Below are 23,112 nucleotides of genomic sequence, written 5' to 3'. Positions count from 1 at the left end.
GGGGGGGAGGGGGGTTCTTGGTCATACAGAGCTTTCAAGTCTCACTCATTCAGAGTGAGTACTCACGCTTTAAAGCGGTCCTGTCAAGTCTCACACATTCGGCAGAGAACACGCCAGAATTCAAATTAAACCATTTTTTGTAGTAACACAGTGAATGATAAATGTACAAAGCCGAGGAATCAGGCACTGGATGAGGGAGAGACCAGCTAGAACAGAGGTGGACACAGAGACTTCACAAACCAGATGGTAATGGAGGAGAATCCAGACCCAGACAGAACCAGGTGGCAGCAACGGAGCTGATGGAAGCAGGGAAAGCCTGCAGCCTAAACTGAGTTTCTGGCATCTGAATGAATGAAGAGGCGAAGTATATAAACGTGGTGATGAGTGAAGGCAGGTGAATCCAATCAGGTCTGAATGCAGGCTCCAGATGGCACATGAAGAGAGGGGGAGTGAGGCAGACAAAGGCAGCACAACAAGAAGGTTTTTGCTCAGAGATGATAGCTCCAAATTCATCTGATTTTACACAGGAGTACCTCTGAGCTGCACCATTTGAATCCAATTACTCACGTTGCGTAGATCAGTATTTATCCTGGCATCACAAAACATATTTAAAAGTTTCCAGAGTGCTCACAATATTCTACAACATTACTTTTACCATCTATTAAACTTGTTATCAGGCTCAAATATTAGGGCCCGGTCCCACTTGGGAGAGGATTAATTGCCCATGAATTGAGTATACGAAGTACGGGCGTTCGTTGTCGTCCGCAACAAAAATGGCCAAAAATGACAAATTTCCCAGTATGAATTATGGATATATTAATAATGTATAGTGAATATATGATGAACAATCACAGTTGTATAACGCATGTAGTGAGGAAACGGATCCGATGCATTGCAATTATCACGGCAGTATTACGGGTGTATTATGATGCATCGCGCACGTGTTGCGCGTACATGGCATCTGCATTGTGGTCATAAAAGAAGCGCACTCGGGCCACACTCTGGCGCACTGTTCACACCAACAATACAGGCTCTGGCGCATTAGCTGGACTTGGACAAGTTGACTGGAGTAAACAAGCAGTGAACAGGGCGAGTGGTGATGTCAGCAGATCGCACCAGAGCGCAGCTCATCTGAATGATTATAACAAGAAGTTTAATCTGTTATAAACATGGGAATAAATACTGTAACAGCTGTAGACAAGAAGGAAAAAACATGCAACTGTTTTATCAAGCCTTGACAATGTAAACAAGTCAAATAATTACCTTTTTAGATGTCTCAAAATGCTTTCTGCAGCTTGTTAGTCGTTCACACGCGAATGGCCCAGCTGCAGCTTCCTCTGTGATTCAGAAGGTGATTAGAGCCGTTTTCAACAGCCAATTTGCACAATAAAATGATTAATCTGCCATGAAATAATTATTTTATATAGGCAGCATCCAGTGCAGAGCACGTGGCAGCCGGTAGAACAAAGAACGGCGTCCAGCTGTGAACACAGCGCATCTGATTTGCATCTGCCACAAATCAGGTGCAAAGCAGACGTAATAAAAATGCTTTATTTGTGGCCAATCTGTCTGCATTCGCTACAACTTATTTTAGTCCGTGATGTGTACATGATGGGCACACAAAATATCCATTTTACACACTGTCCCAGTACGCTGCCAAGCCACAAATCCCTGTCAGTTGCGGATATCTGCAGATGACGGCGAATATACAGCGCATAGATTGAGTATGTTTGTGTATGTATTGAGTATGTAGGGAGTACGTAAGGCGGATGTCATCCGCAGCCAAAATTTTGTGCAGCTCAAAAATCCTGGCAACGGAAAAACGTGCCTCTGCGGATAATTGCAGACATGTGCGGATGTCGGCCGACTCATACAAGCATGTTTCACGCATATTGCAGATGTTAAGCGAATATGAAAAAATTTTGTGCGCAGTCCATACGCAAATCCTCCTAAACGCCAGTGGGACAGGGCCCTTAAATATCAGATCTGTTTTCCCCCCCTTTGTTTTTGTTTTGTTGTTGTTTTTTTGCACCATAAACATAAATAATTGGGTATCAAATATTGTCAGTTGGAGACCACCCTTACTCATGTGTCTGTTGTCTGCAGGTATATGTGGGAACATGCTTTCTTTCTACAGATTTGCCAAAATGAATTTATTAGTGCTGAAATGTGTGTGATTGTATCACAAATTAGAGGGGCAATCACACAGTCAATTGATGATGCAGATACACAAAACAGGACTCACTTTTTGACACTCAGAAACTTTTGGATTATGCACAGAAATATATCCATTGTAATTCACGACACTCCTTTGTTGCAGCAGTTTGTGCTGTGGTGTTTGCTGTTTTTATCCATTCACCTCCTGTCAGACTCCTTTTGCAGCGCCATAATGCACATGCACTTTTTACAATGTGATATACAGTATGTGCTTGAACTATAAACTGATTTACACGCTTTTGAGGTGCTTTTGACAGCAACAAAGATGACACAAATTTCCACGTATGTGAAGATAAATGAAGATTAAAGCAGAGTGCTTCTCAAACCAGTCTGGAATGTACAGTGACTGAGACATTAAGATTAATTAAGACAATACTAGTAAATGCAGAAAATGTTCACAAATACAAGAATGCAGTTCTATAACAGAAAGCTGCATAAAAAAGATTTGCAAGGTCAGCAAACATAAACAAATAGAACCTGCAGCACATGTAACAAGTTAATTTGATAATTTGGAAACACATGAAACACATTAGCAGCAAACACATGATCAAACACATTATGCATGCATGTATGCATGCATAAAAACAAAAACAAAACATGCTTAGTAAATATCCACAACACAATGGACATGCTCACAACAGAAAAAGTGATTTTTTGCCCACAGGACCTGATGTGATTCAGTATGTTGCAAATAAAACAATAAATTGTGAACGTTTAGCTATCTTAAGAGTAAAATCATCAATAAAGTAATTAGATACACTCTGCTGACAAGGTATGTGCAACAGTGACACACTGTCAGTTAAAGTCCTCAGCAGAAACCTCTTTTTGATATTACTTCAGTTGTGTTGTGGATATTTGCAATGTATCTGTATTCTTGCATGTGTTTTGTGAATTTCCAACAGACACATAATCGATGTTGCTGCCCTCATTATCACAACACCAGAACATGATTGACACGCACGCACGCACGCACGCACGCACGCACGCACGCACACACACACACACACACACACACACACACACACGTGAGGAAACAGCAGCGTCAGTGAGGGATGCACCACTTACCTAATTTGGTTTCATTTGATTTCTCCTCTACAAGAGCGTGATCACATTCACCTGCTGACTCACACTGTGCGTACCATTGGTATGTGTGTATGTGTACCATTTGTATAACATATGTATAACATCTGCATCCAACATACTGAGAACAATTCAGAATTCATCTTTCGAAAGCTCTGTCCTGTTTGGTCAGTCAGTGGCTCTGGCTCAGTATCTGTAGATTGTCTTTGCAAAGGATATTTGTGGACATTGTTAACTTTTGCAGACAGATCTTTAAAATCTGATTGTGTCCTGTAAAAAGATTGGTGTATTATTACAATGTAGTGAATTTCAAAGACATGCACAGTATATTTTTAGGCAGACGTTATTTCAAATAAGAACAGCACTGTTACACCTGCATGCCTTTGTGTGTTTCTGCTTCTTAGAGGCCAGATGAGGAGGTGGTGGTGGACCAGGGAGGGACCAGCTCTGTGCTTAACATCCACTATGAAAAGGAGGAACTAGAAAGTAAGTAATATATGCTGGCAAAAATAAAAGTGCTCAGATCCTGCACATGTATAAAATTATTAAAGAACATCAAATCCAATGCTCATGTCCTTAACCAATTGGACGATGACAATTTTTGCCATTTAGTCTCTGCAGACCACAATCCAGTGAAATGAAACATTCAATATGTGCTTATAGTGTAGGCCATTAAGTTTAATTGAAGGGGTTAAATGAAAATATTGTATTAACCATTTAGGAATTACATTCTTTTTTACACACAGTTTGTTTATATAATAGATTAAAATTAATATACAAACACATATCAACAAAATCATAACAGCATCTCAGTGCAAACTCAGCATCACATAACCTAAAACTATCTTTTCTGTCCACCCTGAGCCATCTGTTCATTTATGAGCTTCACTGACAATGACATAAACAAGTGTTCGTATGGGTTATATTTACAAATAGGAACTCTGTACCTCATTCCTGAGTTATGTAAAATATGTTCAGAGTGCAATACATGAGATGCATCCGATAAAATATTGTCTGCAAGTCTGAGGATTGCTTGTTCAAACAAATCTTGGGGAGTTACAGGTACCACCATACCAATGATTTTGCCAGCTATTTTTGTCAGATTTAGTATTTTGAGTTTTTGATTTAACTGTTAAGTTGCCAAATCAGCTTTGTCTATTGTCCAACTTTTGTCTGTTGCATCAACAGTAACAACTGTATGGTGGCGTGGAACAGAGAAGCATTCCAATACTGTATAACAGTCTTGAGGCTCCCATGTGCCTTCTGGCAAATGTAGCTGAATTTTCACATCTTCCTTTTAATGAACTCCTTCTCTGTGCTGCTCTACAAAGGAGTTATACAGACTGAAGTTGGACTAAAACTGTGAAATTAAAGCTGAAAGTCTAAACTTCAAGGACATCCTGATTGTTTCATTGTAACTTAAATTAAAATGACCAAACCTGTCACTGTCCAGTAACTTATGGACCCAGCTGTATTTGCTTTAGTGCTTAACTGAAAATTGTTAAGTAAAATGTGAATGTCTTTGAAAACACCAATGACCATGGTGACATTCTTGACAAAAACATCACAAAGTAACATTTTTTTAATAAACCATTGATCTTCAGTGTAAGGAGGATGTTTGAACTGTCACAGTGTTGTATGATGAGCAGAATGCTAGTGGTCAGATCTGACTTCAGTGGGTCACTGGGTCTGACGTTTTCAGGCCACAGGACTCTGTTTGTGGGGGTGCGGATGCCCAGGCAGAGCCATCGACACCACAAGACCCACAGCTCTCGCCATCGCAAAAGAGACAGAAGAACTGGAAGCATCACTGCTCAACCAAGCGACGGAAATGAGACAACCACATCTAGTCAGGGTAAAACCCGCAGACAATATCTCCTACCACAGAGCATTTAGTTTTCAAATGAACCAGTTCGTTCAGCAAAAAATGGTTATTTATGAGCCAGCGAGAGAAGCTGTGCAACAACAACGAGCCCACATATGTGAGTGCATGTGCTGCTGGTGTCAGTTCTAACATGTACACAGGCATGCATAAATTTCTAAACCAGTTAAAAGTTATATGTCTAAATCGGTTGGTTGGTATTTAATTGACCGTGAACACATCAGTTTGTTTGCAGCAAAGTCCTTTCAGAGGCACATTTCACCTCTCTTTCCTCCTCCACCTCCTCTCTCATCCTACCACTTCATCAGACACGCCATCCCAGCGGGTTCAGTTCATCCTGGGCATGGAAGATGATGCTGATCATGTGACCCACGAGCTGTTCACTGAGCTGGATGAGATCTGTGTGAAGGATGGCAAAGATGCTGAGTGGAAGGAAACAGCCAGGTCAGACTCTCTGTGGGGTCAGTTCTGACAGCCCACAGGCTTTACAGCTGTACTGTTGTGTGTGTTGGGGGGGCTGTATCAATTTTAAAATTCACTTGATCACATTTAGTCTCAAGATGAACCGCTCAGTACAGGAATGACACAAATCACCGCTTATGCTGCAGGAAAACATATGCTAAAATTTTCTAAAAATATAAGAAATTTAACAGCCAGAGGAATTAAACTGAATAAAATCATTAACCATAAAATGTTTCATGTCTATAATCCTAGACAGAACTGTCAATGTTTAGGAAATTGCAAGTTGGGGCAATATGGAAAATGGCAAAAGCAAACAAATAAATAAATAAAAATAAATCTCCTGCAGTGATTCCTACATTCACATTGACTTGTATTTCATTGCAGACAGGATATTTCATGTTTTGCCTAGTCAGCTTAATTTCATTTGGTAATGCTTCAGTCACTTGAGACTCAAAATACACCGGTAACCTCCTTGTGAAGAGTAAAAAAATGGAGGTTACCTGGTGATTGCAGTGAATCTCGTCACTGCCGGGGACCATTTGAAAGGAGCGACCACCTGGTGAGTATCAAGATAAAAGTGTAGGATTAAAGTTGGGCAAAAAGATCAAATGTCAGAAATCAGAATTAAAAATCAAGGTCAACGGTAAGCAGTCAGGATCAAAGTAAGTCATCAGTACCACATAAAAAGAAATGCCAGTAGAGACTGTTGTGTGGGCCGCTGAAGAGGAGGTACTGCTGGCCCACCACCACCAGAGGGCACCCTGCCTGGAGTGCGGGCTCCAGGCACAAGAGGGCGCTGCCGACTTTTCACCAACCTTTTTGATAAGTACTCATACTCCTGCACATACCAGTTTTCTGATGAGAGGTGGAGGTGGATTTCCCACCATAAGTGTTGCTGGGTGTAAACGCACCCACATCTAACTGTTTTTGCTCCTCGCCAGCAGTACCAGATCCGACAAGCGGAGGCAGTGGCCACCTGGGAGTTCGGGACTTGGCGGCTCCAGTATTCCCGGGGTTCGGTGGCAGAGGAAATCGTGTGGTTCCGGTTCTGCTTTGGACAGACGTCTCTTATCTTCGAGCCTGCCCACATGACACATTCTGTGAATTGACTTCATTGCATACTATTGTGATCTGCCGTGTTTGTTGTGCTCATTCACAACAGTAAAGTGTTATTATTTGACTTCCTCCATTGTCCGTTCATTTGCGCCCCCTGTTGTGGGTCCGTGTTCCTACACTTTCACAACAGGATATCTCGGCCAGCGTCATGGATCCCGAGGGGCGTCACCCGGCTGTTGAACGGCCAATGGAAGAGCAGGGCGCACAGGCGTCTGAAGGAGGCGTGATCGGTGAGTTGCAGCAAATCCTCACCGCTTTTACTGCTCGGTTGGATCTAATGACCGAGCAGAACGTCCTCCTTAACCGCAGGGTGGAGGCTCTCACCGCGCAGGTGGAAGCGCGCGCTCAGGGCGCTGCTGCGGCTCCTCCTCCTGCCGATCCTGTGCACAATATTGACGTTCCACAGGTCGTTCAACGACACCTCCCACCTTCTTCTGAAGCATACATAAGCCCTCCAGAGCCGTACGGGGGTTGTGTGGAGACGTGCACGGACTTTCTTATGCAGTGTTCGCTCGTCTTCGCACAACGTCCCGTCATGTACGCGACTGATGCTAGTAAGATAGCTTATGTGATTAATCTGCTTCGTGGTGAGGCACGCGCTTGGGCTACAGCGCTCTGGGAACAAAATTCACGGCTCCTTCTGACATACGATGGGTTTGTGAGGGAGTTCAGAACAGTGTTCGATCACCCAAATAGAGGAGAGACCGCTTCAGCCGTGCTGCTGTCAATAAGACAGGGGCGCCGGAGCGCAGCTGCTTATGCAGTCGACTTCCGCATCGCGGCTGTGAGGTCCGGCTGGAATAACACTGCCCTCCGTGCCGCCTTCGTAAATGGACTGTCGTTGGTCCTGAAGGAGCACCTGGTGGCTAAGGACGAACCGCGGGATTTAGACGGGCTTATTGATGTCGTTATACGGCTAGACAATCGGCTAGAAGAACGCCGTCGGGAACGAGACGAAGGGCGTGGCCGGGCACGCGCCGTCCCTCCTCCTTCCGGTTCCGACCGAGTTCCGCCCTCCCCACGCTCCACGGCCTCTACGCTCCGTGTGGTTACAGCTCCCCCTGCTGATGAAGCTATGGACACGAGTAGGGCCACATTTAGGCCACCAGATAGACAAAGGAGGCTGGTCCGCGGAGCGTGCTTTGTTTGTGGCTCGATAGAGCATCAATTGAGAGACTGCCCCGAGCGGTTAAACACCAACGCCCGCCCCTAGAAACTGGGCTAAGGGTGGGCCAAGAAATTCACGTGGGACATACCCATATTGCCACATGACTCCCAGTTACGATCCTTTATGGGGATTTAACCCTTCAGGCCCCAGCACTGGTGGACACAGGCTCTGAAGGGAATCTGCTAGATAGCAGATGGGCCAGGGAGGCAGGGCTCCCTCTAGTGGCGCTTACTTCGCCAGTGCAGGTGCGGGCACTAGATGGCACCCTACTCCCTCTAATCACACACAAGACACCACCAGTAACTCTGGTGGTGTCAGGGAACCACCGGGAGGAGATCGAGTTTTTTGTGACTCCTTCTACCTCCCGCGTGATTCTCGGGTTCCCCTGGAAGTTAAAACACAATCCCCGGATTGATTGGCCGTCCGGGGTAGTGGTTCAGTGGAGCGAAACCTGCCATCGGGTGTGTTTAGGTTCCTCGGTTCCTCCCGGTTCCCAGGCTAAGGAGGAGGTCAGAGTCCCCCCCAATCTGGCGACGGTGCCGGTGGAGTACCATGACCTTGTGGATGTGTTCAGTAAGGATCTGGCGCTCACCCTTCCCCCGCACCGCCCTTACGATTGTGCCATTGATTTGGTTCCAGGCGTAGAGTTCCCGTCCAGCAGGCTGTACAACCTCTCATGACCTGAGCGCGAATCAATGGAGACCTACATCCGGGACTCTTTAGCTCCCGGGTTGATCCGGAATTCCACCTCCCCGATGGATGCAGGTTTCTTTTTTGTGGGCAAAAAAGATGGCGGACTCCGTCCATGCATTGATTACAGGGGGTTGAACGAAATCACGGTTCGCAATCGATACCCGTTGCCCTTGTTGGATTTGGTGTTCACGCCTCTGCATGGCGCTAAAATATTCACTAAGCTGGACCTTAGAAATGCGTATCACCTGGTTCGGATCCGGAAGGGAGACGAGTGGAAGACGGCATTTAACACCCCGTTAGGTCACTTTGAGTACCTGGTCATGCCGTTCGGCCTCACAAACGCCCCCGCGACGTTCCAAGCATTGGTTAATGACGTCTTGCGGGATTTCCTGCACCGATTCGTCTTCGTATATCTGGACGATATACTCATCTTTTCTCCGGATCCTGAGACCCATGTCTGGCATGTACGTCAGGTCCTGCAGCGGTTGTTGGAGAACCGGCTGTTTGTGAAGGGTGAGAAGTGTGAGTTTCACCGCACTTCTTTGTCCTTCCTGTGGTTTATCATCTCCTCCAACTCCGTCGCTCCTGATCCGGCCAAGGTTGCGGCGGTGAGAGACTGGCCCCAACCAACAAGCCGTAGGAAGCTGCAACAGTTCCTCGGCTTTGCAAATTTCTACAGGAGGTTCATTAATGGCTACAGTCAGGTAGTTAGCCCCCTGACAGTCCTGACCTCTCCAAAAGTCCCCTTCACCTAGTCGGATCGGTGCGATGCCGCGTTCAAGGAGTTGAAACGGCGCTTCTCGTCTGCACCCGTTCTGGTGCAGCCCGATCCTAGTCGCCAATTTGTGGTTGAAGTGGATGCCTCGGACTCAGGGATAGGAGCTGTGCTTTCCCAGAGTGGAGAGACCGATAAGGTTCTTCACCCATGTGCCTACTTTTCCCGCAGGTTGACCCCGGCAGAACGGAACTATGACGTCGGCAATCGAGAACTCCTTGCGGTGAAAGAGGCTCTTGAAGAGTGGAGACATCTGTTGGAGGGAACGTCCGTGCCATTCACGGTTTTCACTGACCTTCGGAACCTGGAATATATCAGGACCGCCAAGCGGCTGAATCCCAGGCAAGCCCGCTGGTCACTGTTCTTCGGCCGTTTTGACTTCAGGATCACTTACCGCCCCGGGACCAAAAACCAGAGATCGGATGCCTTGTCCCGGGTGCATGAAGGCGAAGTCAAAACCGAGCTGTCGGATCCACCGGAACCTATCATCCCAGAGTCCGCTATCGTGGCCACCCTCACCTGGGACGTGGAGAAGACCGTCCGGGAGGCCCTGGCACGGAGCCTGGACCCCGGAACCGGGCCGAAGAACAAACTTTACATCCCACCAGAGGCCAGGGCTGCAGTCTTGGACTTCTGTCACGGTTCCAAGCTCTCCTGTCATCCAGGGGTGCGAAGAACCGTGGCAGTTGTCCGGCAGCGCTTCTGGTGGGCGTCCCTGGAGGCCGACATCCGGGATTATATCCAGGCCTGCACCACCTGCGCCAGGGGCAAGGCAGACCACCGCAGGGCACCGGGACTGCTCCAGCCGCTTCCTGTGCCTCACCGCCCCTGGTCCCACATCGGCCTGGATTTTGTCACGGGCCTCCCGCCATCCCAGGGCAACACCACCATCTTCACGATAGTGGACCGATTCTCCAAGGCAGCCCACTTCGTGGCCCTCCCGAAGCTCCCGACGGCCCAGGAGACTGCAGACCTCCTGGTCCACCACGTCGTCCGGCTGCATGGGATTCCAACAGACATCGTCTCCGATCGCGGTCCCCAGTTCTCCTCGCAGGTCTGGAGGAGCTTCTGCCGGGAACTGGGGGCCACGGTGAGTCTCTCGTCCGGGTATCACCCTCAGACCAACGGGCAGGCAGAACGGGCCAATCAGGAAGTGGAACAGGCCCTGCGCTGCGTGACGGCTGCGCACCCGGCGGCCTGGAGTACCCATTTGGCCAGGATCAAGTATGCCCATAACAGCCAGGTGTCTTCTGCCACCGGCCTCTCCCCTTTTGAGGTGTGTCAGGGGTACCAGCCCCCGTTGTTTCCAGTGGTCGAGGGAGAGGTCGGTGTGCCCTCGGTCCAGGCCCACCTGCGGAAGTGCCGTCGGGTGTGGCGCGCCACCCGTTCTGCCTTGCTGAAGGCCCGGACGAGGGCAAAAGCCCATGCAGACCGCCGGCGCACCCCGGCCCCTGCATATCAGCCAGGGCAGGAGGTGTGGTTGTCAACAAAGGACATTCCCCTCAAAGTGGACTCCCCTAAACTGCAGGACCGTTACATCGGTCCCTTCAAGATACTCAAGGTCATCAGTCCAGCCGCAGTGAGGCTTCAGCTTCCGGCCTCACTGCGGATCCATCCTGTTTTCCATGTGTCCCGTATAAAACCACATCACACCTCACCCCTCTGTGCTCCGGGTCCGGCACAGCCTCCTGCCCGGATCATCGATGGTGAGCCGGCTTGGACTGTGCGCCGGCTCTTGGATGTCCGTAGGATGGGCCGGGGCTTCCAGTATTTGGTGGACTGGGAGGGGTACGGACCCGAAGAACGCTCCTGGGTGAAGAGGAGCTTCATCCTAGACCCGGCCCTCCTGGCCGATTTCTACCGCCGCCACCCAGACAAGCCTGGTCGGGCGCCAGGAGGCGCCCGTTGAGGGGGGGGTCCTGTTGTGTGGGCCGCTGAAGAGGAGGTACTGCTGGCCCACCACCACCAGAGGGCACCCTGCCTGGAGTGCGGGCTCCAGGCACAAGAGGGCGCTGCCGCCTCACAGGAGCAGCCGGGGTGACAGCTGTCACTTATCACCTATGACAGCTGTCACCAATCATCTGATCTTCATTTGTATATCAGCAAGACGACATCTCCACCTCTTTGCCGAGATATCGCTCTTCTTAGGAGGTAACGTACTCAGCCGTTGTGTTGTCTTTCAGACAGTAAACATTGTTGCTTTGTGTTTTGACAGTAGTCAGTGAGTACTTGCAGCTGGAGACTGAGTTGGACTTTTCACCAACCTTTTTGATAAGTACTCATACTCCTGCACATACCAGTTTTCTGATGAGAGGTGGAGGTGGATTTCCCACCATAAGTGTTGCTGGGTGTAAACGCACCCACATCTAACTGTTTTTGCTCCTCGCCAGCAGTACCAGATCCGACAAGCGGAGGCAGTGGCCACCTGGGAGTTCGGGACTTGGCGGCTCCAGTATTCCCGGGGTTTGGTGGCAGAGGAAATCGTGTGGTTCCGGTTCTGCTTTGGACAGACGTCTCTTATCTTCGAGCCTGCCCACATGACACATTCTGTGAATTGACTTCATTGCATTCTATTGTGATCTGCCGTGTTTGTTGTGCTCATTCACAACAGTAAAGTGTTATTATTTGACTTCCTCCATTGTCCGTTCATTTGCGCCCCCTGTTGTGGGTCCGTGTTCCTACACTTTCACAACAAGAGACTACAGACAAAGTGGAATACTGTAGCTTGGCGCTCTCCAAGTGCCACTCTAGTTAATTCATATTTTTACTGTATGTCTCCCATTGTTGTTTGTTGCATTTGTTGTTGTTTTTTTTGACAAAACTGTGAGCCAGCTGCACTTGATCACAAACAAACAAGACTGTAGGATCTTGGCTGCGGTTTGCACGCTCCAAGTGTCTTGTAATTTTTATTTGTTTTACAGGTGTCCAATACCAAAATACATTAAAATAACAAATCTAAGTCAAATTTTGAGAGGATGGAAGTGTTTAAGGTTTGGTGCTTTTACTTTGATAAATGATACATTTACCACAATAGTTGCAGATGACTATTTGTTGAATTGACTAACTGATGAATAATTTCAGCTTCAGTAACAGTACTGTTGCACAACTGTGGTATCTGATTTCAGGAAAGAACATTTGGAGGATCTAAAATAGAGTGCCTACCATGTGCTGTTAATAGCACAGAGACAAAAAAAAAAAAAATCCTGTTTTTGCCATGTTTACAATCTACATAAAGATATCACATCAGAAGGTGCTCCGAATAATGAGCAGAAGCACGACTTGTTCTCATTTGGATCAGTTGAAGGTGCACGTTTGTGTTGTGATATTGCTTCCCAATAAGAAGGTCCAAGGTTCAAACCCAACTTGCCGCAACCTCTAGATACATGTGGAGTTGTGTAAGAAAGGTTGACCTCTGTAAAACATGCATCAAATCCATATGGAAAACCATACTGGATTCACTGTGGTGACCCTGAGCAAAATGGAAACAGCCAAAAGAACTCAAATGTGTGCATGAAATGCTGGGAAACTCTCCTGACTTGTGTTATTGCAGACTAAGGACTAAATTCTTGGGTTCTGGGGGAGGTAATGTGGCCTGAAGAGATTACAGTGGTCCCTCGTTTATCGCGGGATTTACGTTCTAAAAATAACCCGCGATAAGCGAAATCCGCAAAGTAGTCAGTGCTATTTTTTGCAATTATTATAGATGTTTTAAGGCTGTAAAACCCCTCACTACACAGTTTATACACTTTTCTCAAACAGGCATTAACATTTTCTCACTTTTCTCTCCTGTGTAAACACTCTCTTTTTTCTTCTGTGCGAGAAGATTATAAACAGACACACACAGAACTCTCCCTTCGCTCACTGCCTCCGGAGGTACAGATGCGGGATCCGCAAAGACTCCAAGTCCTCTCTCGGTGGCCACGGAGCTCTGCGGCTGCGGTCAACATCCGCATCAAAACAGCGAGCGTACTCTCTGGACCTGTTGCCAGATTTAGCGCAGTTCCGCACAGCAGAGGGCGGTGTGAGTGGCCCGCTGCTGCGTTTACCGAGCCCGCAGAAAGCGCATCGGAGGCAGTGAGAGCAATCGCGGTGATGCAGACTGGTGCCGCGACCGGCCCGCCTGATAAGGACGCAGAACACAATGCGCCGTTAAAAAAAAGCATGCAAAATTGCACTAAAAAAATCATCAAAACTGCGAGGCCGCGAAAGGTGAACCACGTTATAGCGAGGGACCACTGTACTTTTCACACCGCCCAACACTTTTACTGTGCACCTGGTGAAGATGAAGACAGAAGTCTAGAAGAAAACAGAAGCTGGGCTCTGAGGCCCATTGGTGCCGATGCTTCTCCCCGGATTCTGTAGCATATAGCAGATGGGAGTTTATGACTCCCCCTGGATGGGACGTCAATCTAATGCTGGTTACTTCGCCAGACAAGGCTGGTATCCATTTACAGCTGGGTGGACAGGGACAATGCAGATGAAGTCTCTTGGCCAAGGACAGAGGCAGTGTGACCAGGATTCAAACCCAGGTTGACTTAATGGGATCCCATTGGGAGGTAGATAGAAAATCTCTTAGTTAGAATACGAGGTTTGTTAGAAAAGTATCCGACCTTTTTATTTTTTTGCAAAAACCATATGGATTTGAATCATGTGTGATTGCATCAGCCAAGCTTGAACCTTCGTGCGCATGCGTGAGTTTTTTCACGCCTGTCGGTTGCGTCATTCGCCTGTGAGCAGGCTTTGTGTGATCGGTGGTCCACCCCTCTCGTGGATTTTTATTTTGCGAATGAATGTCTGAACGATTTGGAGCTTTGCTGCATCAAATTTTTCCAGAAACTGTGAGAGACCTCCAGGTGGACACCATTCGGAAAATTCATATGGCTTTCAGCAACGATTTTATGGGGATTACACAGATTAAGGAGTGCTCCAGCTGGTTTAAAGACCGCCCACAGCGTCTGAGAGCGTGGCGCACTCCGAGGGCCGATCGACAGGCTGACACCCCGCTGAAACAATCAGATCATTTCCAACGTGAAGGCTTTGTTGATCCGGGACGTCATCTGACTTCCACAAAAAAGGCAGAAGGCGTGGACATCAGTACTTTTTTGGCACATTCCACTGTTACAGGAGTTTTTTTTCATGGAAAGAGGAGCGGAGGGATGCGCCACCGTGCCGCTCATGGCGCGGCACAAAACCACCTCCGTGTTGGTCTCACAGGACGGCTTTCAGATGGCTCAGATGGCTTTCGGTTGCTTTTCAGTCGTGTGAATATCCGAGAAATTGTGCATGAGCTGGACATGCCCCAACATGTCCTGTGAGGCTTCATCATGGCGTTGCTTTGCGCCATGCGGAAACGTCCCGACATGCGGAATTCCTCCACACGTCTGTCTCAATGTGCCGAAAAAGTGCTGATGTCCACATCTTCCGCAATTTCTGTGCTAGTCAGACGACATCCCGGATCAACACAGCGTCCAGTTTGAAATGAACGGCACATTCCACTGTTACAGGAGTTTTTGTCATGGAAAGAGGAGCGGAGGAATTCCGCGCGTCGCGGCGGAGCCGCATGGCGCAAAGCAACGTCGTGATGAAGCCTCACAAGACATGTTGGGGCATGTCCAGGTCATGCACAATTTCTCAGATAGTCACACGACTGAAAAGCCACAGAAAACCGTCTCAGCCATCTGAAAGCCGTCCTGTGAGACCAACACGGAGGTGGTTTTGTGCCGCGCCATGAGAGGCACGGTGGCGCATCCCTCCGCTCCTCTTTCCATGAAAAAAACTCCTGTAACAGTGGAATGTGCCGAAAAAGTGCTGATGTCCACGCCTTCTGCCTTTTTTTGTGGAAGTCAGACGACGTCCCGGATCAACAAAGCCTTCACGTTGGAAATGATCTGGTTGTTTCAGCGGGGTGTGAGCCTGTCGATCGGCGCTCGGAGTGCGCCGCACTCTCAGATGCTGTGGGCGGTCTTTAAACCAGCTGGAGCACTCCTTAATCTGTGTAATCCCCATAAAATCGTCGCTGAAAGCCATATGAATTTTCCGAATGGTGTCCACCTGGAGGTCTCTCACAGTTTCTGGAAAAATTTGATGCAGCAAAGCTCCAAATCGTTCAGACATTTATTCGTAATAAAAATCCGCTGAGAGGGGTGGACCACTGCTCACACAAAGCCAGAGTTGTCAAGTAACGAAGTACAAATTGTTGTGAAAGTGTAGGTACACGGACCCACAACAGGGGGCGCAATGAACGGACAATAGAGAAAGGTGAATAACAAGTTTTACTGTTGTGAACAGGGCACAACCAATACAACAATTAATACTTTGGAGTTGTAAGTCGAAATCTGCTGGTGTTGTGTGGGCAGGCTCGAAGGTAGGAGACGTCCGTCCCCGTCGAACCGGAACCACCCAGATTTCCTCTGCCACCGAAAACCAGGAGTACTGGAACCGCCAAGTCCCGAATTCCCAGGTGGCCACTGCCTTCGCTCGTCGGATCCGGTACTGCTGGCGGGAAAGAGCACAAACACACAGGTATGGGTGCGACAGCACCCAGTAGACGGAGAGGGGAGAAGCCGCCTCCACCTCTTGAAATAATGAAGCAGGAAGGTGAGTACTTATCCAAGCAAGGTGCTTTCTGTAATCAGCTGTCCTGAAATGGTTTAGCAAGGTTTATCAGAGTCCTCAAAATATATACTAGCAGAGAAGGTTACCTTAATCTCAAGGCGATATCTCGGCACTGAGGTGGAGACGCTGTCCTGCTGATATACTCCGTCCTGAGTGCAGTCAGCTGTGTCTAGTAATGGGTGACAGCTGTCAGCCTGACAGCCTTCGTCGGCGGCAGCGCCCTCTGGTGCCTGGAGCCCGCACTCCAGGCAGGGCGCCCTCTGGTGGTGGTGGGCCAGCAGTACCTCCTCTTCAGCGGCCCACACAACAGGACCCCCCCCTCAACGGGCGCCTCCTGGCGCACGGCCGGGCTTGTCCGGATGGCGTCGGTAGAAGTCGGCCAGGAGGGCCGGGTCCAGGATGAAGCCCTTCTTCACCCAGGAGCGCTCCTCGGGGCCGTACCCCTCCCAGTCCACCAGGTACTGAAAACCCCGGCCCATTCGACGGACATCAAGGAGCCGGCGCACGGTCCAAGCCGGTTCCCCGTCGATGATCCGGGCAGGAGGTGGTGCCGGACCCGGGGTGCAGAGGGGTGAGGTGTGATGGGGCTTTATCCGGGAGACGTGGAATACTGGGTGGATCCGCAGTGAGGCCGGAAGCTGAAGCCTCACTGCGGCGGGATTGATGACTTTGACAACCTTGAAGGGACCGATGTACCGTTCTTGGAGCTTGGGGGAGTCCACTTGAAGGGGAATGTCCTTGGTGGACAACCACACTGCCTGCCCAGGACGGTACGTGGGGGCCGGGGCCCGCCGCCGGTCTGCATGTTTCTTCGCCCTCGTCCGGGCCTTCAACAAAGCAGAGCGGGCAGCACGCCACACCCGACGGCACTTCCGTAGGTGGGCCTGGACCGAGGGCACACCGACCTCTCCCTCGACCACCGGAAACAAGGGGGGCTGATACCCCAAGCACACCTCAAACGGGGAGAGGCCGGTGGCTGATGACACTTGGCTGTTGTGGGCGTACTCGATCCAGGCCAGGTGGGTACTCCAGGCCGTCGGGTGCGCGGCTGTCACACAGCGTAGTGTCTGCTCCAGTTCTTGGTTGGCCCGCTCTGCTTGCCCGTTGGTCTGGGGGTGGTACCCGGACGAAAGGCTGACCGAGGCCCCCAGTTCCCGGCAGAAGCTCCTCCAGACATGTGAGGTGAACTGGGGACCGCGATCGGAGACGATGTCTGATGGTATGCCATGCAGACGGACGACGTGGTGGACCAGGAGGTCCGCTGTCTCCTGGGCCGTAGGGAGCTTCGGGAGGGCCACGAAGTGGGCCGCCTTGGAGAAACGGTCCACTATCGTGAAGACGACGGTTTTTCCCTGGGACGGCGGGAGACCCGTGACGAAGTCCAGGCCGATGTGGGACCAGGGGCGATGAGGCACGGGCAGTGGCTGTAGCTGCCCTGAGGTCTTCTGATGATTGGCCTTGCCCCTGGCACAGGTGGTACAAGCCTGGACGTAGTCCCGGACGTCGGTCTCCAGGGATGCCCACCAGAAGCGTTGCCGGACGACTGCCACGGTCCTTCGCACCCCTGGGTGACAGGAGAGCTTAGAACCGTGACAGAAGTCTAGGACTGCGGCCCTGGCCTCTGGTGGGACGTATAGTTTGTTCTTTGGTCCGTTTCCGGGGTCCGGGACACGGGTCAGGGCCTCCCGGACGGTCTTCTCCACGTCCCAGGTGAGGGCGGCCACGATAGCGGACTCCGGGATGATGGGATCCGGGGGATCCGACGGTTCCGTTCTGACCTCCTCTTCGTGCACCCGGGACAATGCATCCGATCGCTGGTTCTTGGTCCCGGGGCGGTAGGTAATCCGGAAGTCAAAACGGCCAAAGAACAATGACCAGCGGGCTTGCCTGGGGTTCAGACGCTTAGCGGTCCTGATGTACTCCAGGTTCCGATGGTCAGTGAAAACCGTGAATGGCACGGCTGTTCCCTCCAACAGATGTCTCCACTCTTCGAGGGCCTCTTTCACAGCAAGGAGTTCCCGATTGCCGACGTCATAATTCCGTTCAGCGGGGGTCAACCTGCGAGAAAAATAGGCACACGGGTGAAGGACCTTATCGGTCTTCCCGCTCTGGGAGAGCACCGCTCCTATCCCTGAGTCCGAGGCATCCACTTCAACCACTAACTGGCGGCTAGGATCGGGCTGCACCAGAACTGGTGCAGACGAGAAGCGCCGTTTCAACTCCTTGAACGCGGCCTCGCACCGGTCCGACCAGGTGAAGGGAACTTTTGGAGAGGTCAGGGCTGTCAGGGGGCTAACTACCTGACTGTAGCCCTTGATGAACCTCCTGTAGAAATTAGCGAAGCCGAGGAACTGTTGCAGCTTCCTACGGCTAGTGGGTTGGGGCCAATCTCTCACCGCCGCAACCTTGGCCGGATCCGGGGCGACGGAGTCAGAGGAGATGATAAACCCCAGGAAGGACAAAGAAGTGCGGTGGAACTCACACTTCTCGCCCTTCACAAACAGACGGTTCTCCAACAACCGCTGCAGGACCTGACGGACATGCCGGACATGAGTCTCAGGATCCGGGGAAAAGATGAGTATATCGTCTAGATATACGAAGACAAACCGGTGCAGGAAGTCCCGCAAGACATCGTTTACCAACGCTTGGAAGGTCGCGGGAGCATTAGTGAGACCGAACGGCATGACCAGGTACTCAAAATGACCTAAGGGGGTGTTGAATGCCGTCTTCCATTCGTCTCCCTTCCGAATCCGAACCAAATGATACGCATTCCTAAGATCCAGCTTGGTGAACATCTTGGCTCCATGCAGGGGGGTGAACACCGAATCCAACAAGGGCAACGGGTATCGATTGCGAACCGTGATCTCGTTCAACCCCCTATAATCAATGCATGGACGAAGTCCGCCATCCTTTTTACCCACAAAAAAGAAACCTGCGCCCATCGGTGAGGTGGAATTCCGGATCAACCCGGCAGCTAAAGAGTCCCGGATGTAGGTCTCCATGGATTCGCGTTCCGGCCGTGAGAGGTTGTACAGCCTACTGGACGGAAACTCACTGCCTGGAACCAAATCAATGGCACAATCATACGGGCGGTGGGGAGGTAGCGTGAGGGCCAGATCCTTGCTGAACACGTCAGCGAGGTCATGGTACTCCGCTGGCACCGCCTTCAGATTGGGCGGGACTCGGACCTCCTCCTTAGCTTGGGAGCCAGGAGGAACCGAGGAACCGAGACACTCCCGATGGCAGGTTTCGCTCCACTGTACCACTACCCCGGACGGCCAATCAATCCGGGGATTGTGCTTTAGCATCCAGGGAAAACCCAAAACCACACGGGAGGTGGCCTGAGTCACGAAGAACTCGATCACCTCCCGGTGGTTGCCTGACACCACCAGAGTTACTGGAGGTGTCTTGTGCGTGATTGGTGGGAGTAGGGAGCCATCTAGTGCCCGAACCTGCACAGGCGAGGTAAGAGCCACCAGAGGGAGCCCTATCTCCCTGGCCCATCTGCTGTCAAGCAGATTCCCCTCAGAGCCCGTGTCCACCAGTGCTGGGGCTTTCAGGGTTGAATCCTCATATAGGATCGTGACTGGGAGTCGTGTAGCAATGTGGGTGTGTCCCACGTGCATGTTTTGGCCCACCCCTGGCCCAGTCTCTAGGGGCGGGCGTTGGAGTTTAACCGCTCGGGGCAATCGTTTGCCATATGCTCACTCGAGCCACAAACATAACAAGCTCCGTGGGCCCGCCTCCTTTGTGCTTCAGGTGCCCTAAATGTTGCCCTGCTCGTGTCCATAGCTTCGTCAGCAGGGGGAGCCGTAAGCGCACGGAGCGCCGGAACAGAGGAGCGTGGGGACGGCGGAACTCGATTGGACCCGGAAGGGAGAGGGACGACCCGTGCCTGGCCACGCCCTTCGCCTCGCTCCCGGCGACGTTCCTCTAACCGGTTGTCAAGCCGTATGACCAGATCAATGAGCCCGTCTAAATCCCGCGGTTCGTCTTTAGCCACCAGGTGCTCTTTTAGGACCAGAGACAATCCATTTACAAAGGCAGCGCGGAGGGCAGTGCTATTCCAGCCGGATCTCGCTGCCGCGATGCGGAAGGCGACTGCATAGGCAGCTGCGCTCCGACGTCCCTGTCGTATGGACAGTAATGCGGTTTGAAGCGGACTCTCCTCTGTTGGGATGATCGAACACCGTTCTGAGCTCCCGTACAAACCCGTCGTATGACTGAAGGAGCCGTGAGCTCTGTTCCCAGAGCGCTGTAGCCCAAGCGCGTGCCTCCCCGCGAAGCAGATTTATCACATAAGCTACCCTGCTAGCATCAGCTGCGTACATCACGGGACGCTGAGCGAAGACGAGCGAACATTGCATAAGGAAGTCCGCGCACGTCTCCACACAGCCGTCGTACGGTTCTGGAGGGCTTATGTATGCTTCAGGGGACGGAGGAAGGGGCCGTTGAACAACCAGTGGAACGTCATTCTCACACGCAGGGTCCTCGGGAGGGAGAGCCGCAGCGGCGCCCGGAGGGCGCGCTTCCATTTGTGCGGCGAGAGCCTCCACCCTGCGGTTTAGGAGAACGTGCTGCTCGGTCATAAAATCGATCCGAGTGGTGAAAGCGGTGAGGATCCGCTGCAACTCACCGATTACCCCTCCCGAAGCCGCCGCTGCGCCCTGTTCTTCCATTGGCCGTTCAACAGCCGGTTGACGCCCCTCGGGATCCATGACGCTGGCCGAGATATCCTGTTGTGAAAGTGTAGGTACACGGACCCACAACAGGGGGCGCAATGAACGGACAATAGAGAAAGGTGAATAACAAGTTTTACTGTTGTGAACAGGGCACAACCAATACAACAATTAATACTTTGGAGTTGTAAGTCGAAATCTGCTGGTGTTGTGTGGGCAGGCTCGAAGGTAGGAGACGTCCGTCCCCGTCGAACCGGAACCACCCAGATTTCCTCTGCCACCGAAAACCAGGAGTACTGGAACCGCCAAGTCCCGAATTCCCAGGTGGCCACTGCCTTCGCTCGTCGGATCCGGTACTGCTGGCGGGAAAGAGCACAAACACACAGGTATGGGTGCGACAGCACCCAGTAGACGGAGAGGGGAGAAGCCGCCTCCACCTCTTGAAATAATGAAGCAGGAAGGTGAGTACTTATCCAAGCAAGGTGCTTTCTGTAATCAGCTGTCCTGAAATGGTTTAGCAAGGTTTATCAGAGTCCTCAAAATATATACTAGCAGAGAAGGTTACCTTAATCTCAAGGCGATATCTCGGCACTGAGGTGGAGACGCTGTCCTGCTGATATACTCCGTCCTGAGTGCAGTCAGCTGTGTCTAGTAATGGGTGACAGCTGTCAGCCTGACAGCCTTCGTCGGCGGCAGCGCCCTCTGGTGCCTGGAGCCCGCACTCCAGGCAGGGCGCCCTCTGGTGGTGGTGGGCCAGCAGTACCTCCTCTTCAGCGGCCCACACAACAACAAATACTTCGTTACTGTACTTAAGTACACTTTTTAGGTATCTATACTTTACTCCATTACTTATTTTTCTGCCTACTTCTGACTTCTACTCATTACATTTTCACACAAGTATCTGTACTTTCTATTCCTTACATTTTTAAAACAAACAGTCTCGTTACTCTTGGCTTCAGTTTAATGTTTATATATATATTTCACGCCATATGTGCCTGTAATCAACTTCTCTCCAGCACGGCTTTGCTTTGAACCGTGAACCAATCGAAGCAGTGGTTCAAACCCTAAAGAGCATACGTCTGTGAGTATTATTTACCTTTTCTATGTTAAACCGACCTGTTATGGTCTTCTGAAACAGTTGATAGATGTATTTTATAACTTAAAAACGGGAGCGACGCTAACGTGTTAGCATGTCTATGGCATTTTCAATGTTAAAACTTAGCATTAAGCAATTGCAGCTGTCATCACGTTCGGGTATATTTGTTTTCAAATTGTAATATTTTTTAAATTTATTTTTGTTTATATATTAATAATCTAATGATTATTATATACAATTTTAGAGAAAGAGGCAAAAAGAACCTGAATAGAAACACAACAGAAAATATAAAAGCAACTAACAATGAACATACATAAATAAATACATACATACATAAATAAATACATAAATAAATAAATAAATGTTTCCTGTGAACACCTAGTGACTATTACACCTCCACTTCATCCCTGTCTTATTTAATGACAGTTTGTTTCGGTCAAACCATATATTGAATGTGTTAATTTCTTCAGTGATTTCCTCCAGAACTATCTGCCAAACTAGAAAACTGCTGCATCCTAGTAAGAGCAGAATACTACTGGAATGAATTTGAATAAGGAACGTTGTTTTTTTTTTTGTTTGTTTTGTTTGTTTTCCTTCACTAAATGGATGCTGCACTCACTGCAGTTTATTGTCTGGAATAGTCCCAGATTGCATTTCAGAGCTTCTAGAATTGAAACATTTTCGTGCAGGTGGTGTTGGGGGGTAATTTTGGGTCTTGGGTCTTGGGCCACATGTAGAACGAATCAGTTTTTAAATTAAGCTTTCAATTCATGTAGTGGCATCTACCTTTTTTTGTTAAAGGTTACTTTATACTTTTATACTTTAAGTAGGTTTTGGAGCACATACTATTTCACTTTTACTTGAGTAAAGAGGTCAAGTTGATACTTCAACTTTTACCAGAGTGTTTTTAAACTGCAGTATCTATACTTCTACTTAAGTAACAAATGTGTGTACTTTTGACACCACTGCACAAAGCCTGCTCACAGGCGAATGACGCAACTGACAGGCGTGAAAAAACTCACGAATGCGCACAAAGGTTCAAGCTTGGCTGATGCAATCACACGTGATTCAAATCCATATGGCTTTTGCAAAAAATAAAAAGGTCGGATACTTTTCTAACAGACCTCGTATATCTTTATATTTAAGTAAAATATCTTAAATAACTAATATTTTATAGTTATAGAGGTTTGTGTGTGTTTTGGCTGATTTTGAACAGCTTTTGAACTGGAAACCATCAACTTTATCTGGCAACAGCGATGATGATCATGCAATTGAGAAAAAAAAAGATACATTATACATGTCACGTTTAATAATGTAAAAATAATTTGT

At 49.5% G+C, this 23,112-nt stretch overlaps 1 protein-coding gene across 3 annotated transcripts in view; it reads left to right on the top strand.

Annotated features, from left to right (window-relative positions):
• The window catches only part of slc4a8 (solute carrier family 4 member 8), a 187,815-nt gene that overhangs the window by 34,296 nt on the left and 130,407 nt on the right, over positions 1 to 23,112 (top strand). For all 3 annotated transcript variants that reach the window (XM_034166718.1, XM_034166719.1, XM_034166717.1), the window contains exons 2-4: positions 3,702 to 3,783; positions 5,000 to 5,152; positions 5,488 to 5,623. In XM_034166718.1, coding sequence (XP_034022609.1) covers positions 3,702 to 3,783; positions 5,000 to 5,152; positions 5,488 to 5,623 — 371 coding nt within the window. The remainder of the gene's footprint in view (positions 1 to 3,701; positions 3,784 to 4,999; positions 5,153 to 5,487; positions 5,624 to 23,112) is intronic.

This window comes from Thalassophryne amazonica, chromosome 3, assembly GCF_902500255.1.
Source record: "Thalassophryne amazonica chromosome 3, fThaAma1.1, whole genome shotgun sequence".
Classification (NCBI taxonomy): Eukaryota; Metazoa; Chordata; class Actinopteri; order Batrachoidiformes; family Batrachoididae; genus Thalassophryne; species Thalassophryne amazonica.
The sequence above is the reverse complement of the archived record's forward strand: the minus strand, read 5'-3'. Positions and strand labels throughout refer to the sequence as shown.